We start from the raw sequence: 9,025 nt of genomic DNA, 5'->3' as shown, positions 1-9,025 counted from the left end.
GATGATCCCCCCACTCAGTTCCCTCATGCAGAAAAAGAGAAGACATGGAGAAACCCTTTGGGCTGCATCAAGCCATCATTCACACACAAGCATCTCCTACCACCCCATCCCCTGCCCCACCCTTCCTTGCATAACAGTATCATCTATATACAGTCACTCTTCACTTATCCCTCTCTCCTGCCTTCTTCCTGCCTTGCTCAACAGACATTCCCCTCTTTCTCAATGCACCCTTCACCCTATCCATCCATCTCATCCTCAGTTGTCCCCTCAAGTTCACTCCCTCCACCTCTGCTTTCCACATCTCTTTTAATAATCTTTCTTCACTCACTCTTTCCATGTGTCCAAACCTTCCCAATAATCTTTCATCAGCCCTATCTGCCATCTCCTTTACCACTAACTCTCTTCCTCACCTCAAATAAGTACATATAAAATGGGGGAGGAGTATGTCAGAAAAGTTTAAAAGTAAAAAGAATTTTTTTTCTTAATTTCTTTATTACTTAACGATTTTTCTGTCATACTCCTCCCCATTTTAAATCTGCTCTCTTTTTTCCCTTTTTGAGAGGGTGTGTGTCGCCGATTAAGTGAAGCAGCCTTGTTGTGGATGTAGTGCGTCCTGCTACATTGCTTTTAACCCAAAGCAGTGGGTGGGATACAGGGATGACCCATCATCCATGAAGAGCTAAGATGAAAGGGGGGAATGGGTGGTGGATGGGGATATTGGAGTGGGTGGGAATGAAATGGGTGGGAGTGGGTATATGCCTTCTGACTTGGCTACCTCCCTGGTAAGGGAAAACATGGGGTGGGGATGCAGGAGGGGGGGTGGGGGATGCAGGAGGGGGGGGTAGGGGATGGTTATGTATGAATATTTTGATGCAGCCCAAAGGGATTTCTCCCCATCTTCTCTTTTTCTGCATGAGGGGATGTAGGGGGGTCACTGATTAAGTGAAACAGCCTTGCTGTGGATGTGCTGTGTCTTGCTGCATTTCTTCTGACCAAGAGCAATGGGCAGGATACAAGGATGACCTGTCACTCATGAGGAGCTAAGATGAGAGGGAAGAAAGGGTAGTGGATGGGAGTGGAATGTGTGGGAGTGGGTTCTTACCTTTACACTTGGCTGCCTCCCTTGCAAGGGGGAAAAAGCCCTTGGTATATTGTTCAATATGTATGGGAGCCAAATCCAAAACTGCTCAGCAGAGGTATGGAACTGGTGGGTGACAATGGAAGAACATGAAGGTGAATCAGTTATTTGCTGATGATACTGTGTTTGTGGCTATCACTAGGAGAGACTGATACAGTTGATGATGAGTTTGGATGGAAATGAATGAGAAAGGTTGAATTAATGTGTGTAGAAGTAGTCATGAGATGCACAAGGAACACTGATGATGCCAGGTTTAATACGAGTGTGAAAGGTGGGGGTTTTGAGAAAATGGAAAGTTCTAAGTGTCAAAGTGTATGTGACAGTGAATGGAGGAAATGATGTGATGATGAATTACAGTGTAATGGAGGAAAAGGCCTTTTGGTATATCATGATCATTTATATTTAACCTAGAATAATATATATAATACCCAGTAATCCAAGCAAACATTTTCCAAGATGGCACTACAACTGCACTGCTGAAATGGAGTGATGAAATGAAGTGAATGATTCTTTTTGAATACTGCTGTAAAATTAGTGAAATACCTATCAAATAAGAGTAAAAACCAACATATTTGACCTCTGATTCAGTTGTTTTAACTTCTGATTTGTGGATTAGTGATTTTATGCATTTATTATTGTACAGATTCAAATGTACAATATTTCTAAATAATTGTTTTTAATAGGTATTTTGAGGGGTTTCAGTATAATCTAATACATACAACTGACATTATTCTTATAAGAAAAATTAACCCAATATTTGAACGATTCCATATCAAAACATCTGTGGGGATTGAAATAAGTTCAAATATATTGGGCCTGCTGTATATAGTTTGAAAAAATGACGGCATAATTTGTTGCTATTTAATGAATGAGGTTTTCATGAGATGTGGTTCACATAACCAAAAGTATTTCAAATTTTCATGTCTTCAGCAAAAATACATAACTAAAAGCATATATAAATCTTACAAATATGTGCTGAACAATACCCAGTGCACAAAAAATGCATTCTTACATATGTAAATATAATCACAGCAAATATTTCAGTGCTACTTTTCATGAAAAAAAAAAAAAACTCTTCAAGAGATGAATTTCAAGTTGTGCATTAAATAGTTGAGGATGAGGCTCTTCTTTGCATAGAAGCTTTGAGAATGTTGAAGTTTTATATCATATCACACATGGGGATGAGCAAAACGGTCTTTCCGTCTTTTTCGTCGGCACCAGCGGCGGCGCAATCCTTCAATCTGTGGATAATCAAAGCAGTGACACATTGGGATGAAGATATCTGCACTATAGATCCTAACCCACTCTGCTTAATGCAATATACCCTTGATATTCACAAAGATTTGAGGGCACAGTTCCCATATATTTCCTAAAAGATCTATCCTGTGGCTTGATGGTATTAAATTGACTGTTGCATTTGATACAGTAGTGTACACAACTTAAAATTCACATTTTACACCTATATTATAAGACAACCCTGTATTTTTGGGTTGATTTCATAGTTGCCTTATATACTAACATAAACTGTTTTTATGTTTTTATTCCATGGTTAGTGTGTCTACCATGGCTACCTCCCTTATAAGGGGGGAGAAGCCCTTGGTATACAGGTAGTGTATCATGTTCAAGAAGATGTGAGATGGGTAACCTATAAAGTATAACATAAAGCTAAAAAGTATTTTTTCTTTAAAAGTATTTTTATGGTGATTCAAAAGAATCATTGTTGTGGTGATCCTTTGGTAATGACAGGTGATGGGGAGGGGGTGGGGATGTTATTGCCATGTAAGTGAAGCGGGCCTGTTGTGGATGTGCTATGTCTTAGTCCATTGCTTCTGAACTGGGCAGTGGGTGGGAGACAGGGACGACCCTTCATCTACAAGGAACTATCATAAGAGGGAAACAAGGGTAGTGAATGGGAGTGGAATAGGTGGGAGTGGTTGTTAAGTTTTGACTTGTTTACTTCCCTAATGAGAGAAAAGAACCCCTTGGTATATACAACCACTCCTCGTTTAACGACGACAATTGGGACCAGCGCACCGTCGTTAACCGAATTGGTCGTTAAGCGAAAGTGTATACATATACGTACATGTACTGTATGTACAATGTCCAGCAATACATGTATCTTTATTTTCGTGTATTTTCCCTCTTTTATACAGTACATTATAGCTTTATTTACTGTTTATTTACGGTGGTTAGGTTCCTGAAATTACCGTATATGACCAAATCCGTGTATGCTGACATTCCATATTGAATACCGGGGTATTTTTTTAGTTTTGACCATGGGCGCAATATAGCAATAGAAAATTAATTATTAATTTTGTAAATTAAAATGTATCAACGTAATATGCAATTTTGTGGGCGGAAATGAAAGTAAAAAATACCATGCTACAAGAAAATATGCTAATGAACGAAGTCGGTAGCATAGGATTGGGACGCCATCTTGTCGTCTGCCAAACGTTGACGACGACAACGAGGACAAGCCAGATGACATCTAATTTGCAGGTAATGATTTATCAAACACAGGTCAGGTTAGTTTAGTTTAGGTTAGACGAATTCATCATCCTTTTATTTCTTCGACATCGGCATCTATCATAACAAACATGGTGTACCATTCGTCCGACATGACTTCGTTACTTACGAAATTTGTTTTAGCACTTTTTTTTTTTCCGCTCACGAAATTGCATATTACTTTGATACATTATAATTTACAAAATTAATAATTAATTTTCTATTGCTATATTGCGCCCATGGTCGAAACTAAAAATATACCACTACCGGTATATACTGTACCCCAGGTAGTTTTTGCAGCTTGCAGGATGGTAATGTAGACCCAAGCTTCAGAACATTTTACCTCACAGCTAATATCCACCATACAAGTTCAATTATAACATCATACAAATTTGCCTCAGCCAACTTAATTATCGTACACGTCGTAACTTCGGGAGATTTACGTTAAACGTCTGTCATAAAGCCCGTCGTAACTCCGCGTCATCGCTAACCGAGTAGGTCGTTAAATGAGGAGTACCTGTACTGTAGACAGACAGACAAATTCATGATTTTTATATCATTAGCAAACTAGTGAATGTTCACATTTCCCTCATCCAAGAAATAATTTTCCTTAGTGAAAACAGACTGGAAAGTTTTGTTCATTATTTCAGCCTGAGTTGATACCTTTTCATAGAGTTCTCCATCCACTATCAGCTATGAGTTTCCTTCCTTGTGTCCCAATTTACTGTAGAACAGCTTTAGCTTATCTTTGCATTCATCAATAATATTCTTTTCAAAGTCCCTTTTCTCTTCCCTTCCAGATTATTGTGTCATCCTTTCAAGCTCATACATAACCCTTCTTCATTCTATTATTTCTTACCTTCCCCATTCACCAATGATGGGTACATGCAAGTGCTTATCCTGGAAGAAGGACACCAAGGCTGTCCATTTTCAAAACTCATTTATCCCCTCAAAACTATCTGGAGGTGGAACCCTAAGGGGATGACAATCAGTCTCTGGACTGGACCCAAGATCTCTAAGAACTTCAACTGTATTTCCTACATTTTTTCACACATGGAGAGATGACAAGTGGCAACTGGTTCCTTTCTCTTACCACTTTCAGCTGGTGACATGGAAACAGTCCCACATTAATACAATACAGACAAAAGTCTAATTTTTTTTTCAGAGATCTGTTGGAGGACCTGAGGACTGCTGCCAACCAATGTGGGGAGTCAGGTTTTCCACTCAGTGAAACTTGAGACAACAATTAATCAATTGTAGAGGCTTAGAATTTTTCTCTCAGTTTTATCAGCAAAAGAGCAGGAAGAGTTCTGGATGTTCCTGTTCTTAGGGAAGAGTGGAGGAATATCAGATAAATTTTTGGTGGAAGGTAAGTTGAGAGTGGAGGATATGTGGAAAATGAGGAAAATGGCAGAAGGTAGAGAGGTGCTAGAGTAAACTGTTTAAATGAGAAGGAAAAGTAGCAGGAGTAAAAGGAAGAGCCGAGAGAAGCATGGGATGTGCTGAAGGATAGAGCAGAGATAAGAGCGGAAAAAGAATTGGGGCGTTTCAAGGAGGGAGAGACAAGGTGTGCAAAGATGGTATGTATTTACCTAGTTGTAATATACGGGAGGGGAGCTATGCTCGTGGTGACCCGTCTTTGTATCTCTCCGCATCAAGTTTATCTTAAAATCTTGTATAGTGTTAGCACATACTGTTTTGTTGTCTAATTTGTTCCATGTATTTATCGCTCTGTGTGGGAAACTGTTCCTTTTCAAGTTTTTTTCTATAACTATCCTTTTTCAATTTTTTTCCATGTCCTCTTGTTTTACCGTTTTCCCACACTAATAGGTCGTTCCTGCCTAAAACTTCCATTCCTTTCATTATTCTGTAGATAGCAAATGTCCTCTTTCTCTTCTTTGTTCCAGAGTTGGTAGGTTCAATTTGGATAGTCTTTGCTCATATGTTAGTTCGGTGAGTGTCAGTGCTAGTTTGGTTGTCACTCTTTGTAATCTTTCTAGTTTCTTAATATTCTTTTTGGTACTGGGTGTCCAAAGTGATGATGCGTACTCAAGTTTTGGTCTTATTAGTGTAGTTAGTATTTTCCTTATCATTTCTTCATCCATATAAGTAAATGCCACTTTGATTGCTCTCAATAAGTTGTAGGTTTCTCTGAACATCTTATTTATATGCTTATCTGGTTTCATGTCCTTTCCAATCATCACTCCAAGATCTTTTTCATAGTTTTTCTTTTTTATTTTTTCTTCCCCAATTCTGTAATCTTTTGATATTCTGTTTCTACTCTTTCCAAATTCCATTATAATGCATTTCTTAATATTGAATTTTACTTCCCACTTTTGAGTCCAATTCCATATTGTGTCCAGATCTTGTTGCAATGAGTTGCAGTCCTCTTCTGTTTTTACCTTCCTAAGTAATTTTGCATCTGCAAAAAAAATTATATAGCACTCCACGCCTTCATTCATGTCATTAATGTATACAGCGAACATGATAGGGGCCAGTACTGATCCTTGCGAGACACCGCTTTTTACTTCTTCCCAGTTGGAGAATTTTTCTCTAATTACAACTCTCATTTTCCTCCCAATCAGGAAGTCTTTCATCCATTCCAATAATTTTCCTCTGATGCCACCTTTTGACTCTATCTTATTTATTAGTTTCCTATGAGGTACCTTATAGAATGCCTTTTGCAAGTCCAGAAAAACACAGTCTGCCTATCCATCTCTTTCTTGTCTTATGTCTACTAATCTTGAGTAAAAGCAGATCAGATTTGTTGTACAGGATCTCCCTTGTCTAAATCCAAATTGATTTGGGTTCAGTATAGATTTTTCTTCCAGGTATTTAACCCATCTGTTTTTGATCACTCTTTCACAAATTTTTGCTATTGTGCTTGTTAGTGAGACTGGTCTGTAGTTAGATGGATCTTTCTTATCACCTCCCTTATAAATTAGTACAATGTTTGCTTTTTTCCAGTCCAATGGTACTTTTCCTTCTTTAAGTGAGGATTTAATTATATCATATATTTTGTCAGTTAATTCTTCCATGCATTCTTTCAGTATCCAGTTTGCTATTCCGTCTGGGCCATGTGATTTTCTGACATCCAGGGTTTTAATTTGATCACCGATTTCTTTTTGTGTTACATTTATTTCTTTCATTGCTGGGGATAATTCTCTCTAACTTCATTGTTAGGCGAGTTTTCTATTGTGAATACTGATCTGAAGTGGTTGTTCATTATTTCAGCCATTTCCAGTTCTTCTGTAAATTCCTTTTTTATCTTGGCGCAGTTTTTCTATTTCTTTTTTGTTTTTCAGTTTTCCATTTACATATTTGTAAAATAGTTTGGGTTCTTCTTTCCATTTGTCTATTATCTTTTTTTCATAATTTCTCTTTTCATCTCTGCGTATTTTTACATATTCGTTTCTTAGTTTGATGTATGTTTGCCATTTGCTTTGTTTCTTATCTCTTTTCCATTTTTTCCAAGCTTTGTCTCTTTTTTCCTTTGCTTCACTACATCTTTTGTTGTACCAGTTCTTTATATATGCCTTTTCCATTTTTTGTTGTGGTACAATTTTGTTCACTCCTTCATTATAAATTTCTTTTAGTATGTTCCATTTTTCTTCTATCCCTGTATCTTCGTTTTAGAATTTTTCCCAGTTTGCATTGCGAAAGAATATTTTAAGTTTCTCAAAGTTTGTTTTGTTATACATAGGTCTTCCTATTCTATGTTTATCATTTTTGTTTTGGTGTGTTTGTTCTTTCAATTCCAATTCTATTAGTACGTGGTCACTTTTTCCTATCGGAGTTTTGTAAATAATATTTTCGATTATCTCAGGTTCTGTCGTAAGTATTAAGTCCAATTTTGAGGGTTCTTCATTTCCTCTATATCTAGTATTTTCTCTAATCCACTGGGTCATTGTGTATTCAATGGTCAAGTCAAGGAGTACATTGCCCCAGTGTTTCTCCCCCCCTTTCACTATCATATCTTCCCAGCATATTTCTTTTGAATTAAAGTCACCCATAATTACTGTATTTCCTCCATCCTTCAGTGTTTCAATTAGTTCTTCTTTTGTATCATCTAGTAACTCGGCATGATCCCTTTCTGTCCAGGCTTGTGTTTTAAAAGGTACATATACCACTGCAAATTTTCTTTTCTTCATTTTTTTACCTTCGACTTGCACTATAATTGATTCTACATTATTTTTTCCTTCAGTTATTTTTGTTACAGTTAAATCTTTCTTGGCCAAAATTAAAACTCCTCCGCCCTGTTTGTTCTTTCTATTCTTTGTCCAACAGTTATATTCACCTTGTCCCACAGTGTGGGGTGTTAGTATGAACTTTAATTTGGTTTCTACAATTCCCATTATGTCTGGTTTTTCTAATACTAGAAAATTGTTTAATTCGTTTATTCCCGAGATTATTCCGTCTATATTTGTGTAAGCTATTTTTAGTTTCCTTTCTCCTCCTCCCCTTCTGTCTTCTTTGTTTCCATTTTCCCTATGACTATGTATTTTTTCCTCAGCCTCATGTCTATCACTCTCCAAAAAAACTCCTCCTTTTCTTTTTCAGTTCTATTCTCATTCCTTTCATTTGCCTCATTCCTAAGTTCCTTTTCTTTGTCTTTTTCTTCCTCACTCATTTCTTTTTAATCAATATATTTTTGTACTGTTCACTGCTTGCTAATCTCATTGTTCTAGTTAAAATTTCCTCTACACTTGATTGCGATCTAAGTTTTACTTTTAATGGTCTATACTGCTTATCTTTAGAGTACCTGCCCATTCAATGAGTTTCCTCGGTTTCTTGGTCCCAGCCTAACTCATCTGTTTGTAACTCCTTTAGTATTTCTTTGGCAATCTCTTTTTCTTCCTTTTCCCTCTGATATCTTGGTACATTGTGCTTTTCTTTAATGCCATAGACTACTATACACCTTTTTCTATCCACTGTGTCCCTAACTAGGTTACTTTTCTCTTTAATAACCTGAATTACAGTTTCTTTTGTGTTGTCTTTTACTTGTTGTTCCATTATTTTCTTTAGGGATATTTCCTGCTCAATTTTCCACTGTTTTTTGATTTCCTGTAGGTCATTCTCCTTAATTTTTTCTTCCACCTTTTCAGTCACTTCTTTCATTTGACTTTTAATTTCTCGTTTCAGAGCCTCGTTCCTACTATTATCCTCACTTTTCAACCTCTCATTATCACCCTTAAGCTGTTTTAATTCCTTTTTCAACTCGTCTATCTCCCTATTGTTTTCTTCGTTGGCTTTCCTTAAGTTTGATACTTCCTGGTACATTATCTTATATTCGCTTTTAAGTTCTAATAGTTCGTCTACGATATCACTTAGATCTCTACTCCTCATTATGTTCCTGTATCTGGGTTCTCTATCCATCTCTAC

At 37.0% G+C, this 9,025-nt stretch overlaps 1 protein-coding gene across 2 annotated transcripts in view; it reads right to left on the bottom strand.

The window, feature by feature from the left end:
- Window positions 1-2,020: 2,020 nt before the first annotated feature.
- The window catches only part of LOC143041527 (N-acetylglucosamine-1-phosphotransferase subunits alpha/beta-like), a 152,182-nt gene continuing 145,177 nt past the window's right edge, over window positions 2,021-9,025 (bottom strand). For both annotated transcript variants that reach the window (XM_076213507.1, XM_076213508.1), the window contains exon 18: window positions 2,021-2,379. In XM_076213507.1, coding sequence (XP_076069622.1) covers window positions 2,308-2,379 — 72 coding nt within the window. In that variant the 3' untranslated portion in view covers window positions 2,021-2,307. The remainder of the gene's footprint in view (window positions 2,380-9,025) is intronic.

Source organism: Oratosquilla oratoria, chromosome 31 (genome assembly GCF_046742065.1).
Source record: "Oratosquilla oratoria isolate Oo_2021 chromosome 31, ASM4674206v1, whole genome shotgun sequence".
Taxonomy (NCBI): domain Eukaryota; kingdom Metazoa; phylum Arthropoda; class Malacostraca; order Stomatopoda; family Squillidae; genus Oratosquilla; species Oratosquilla oratoria.
This window is presented reverse-complemented; position numbering and strand designations above follow the sequence as displayed.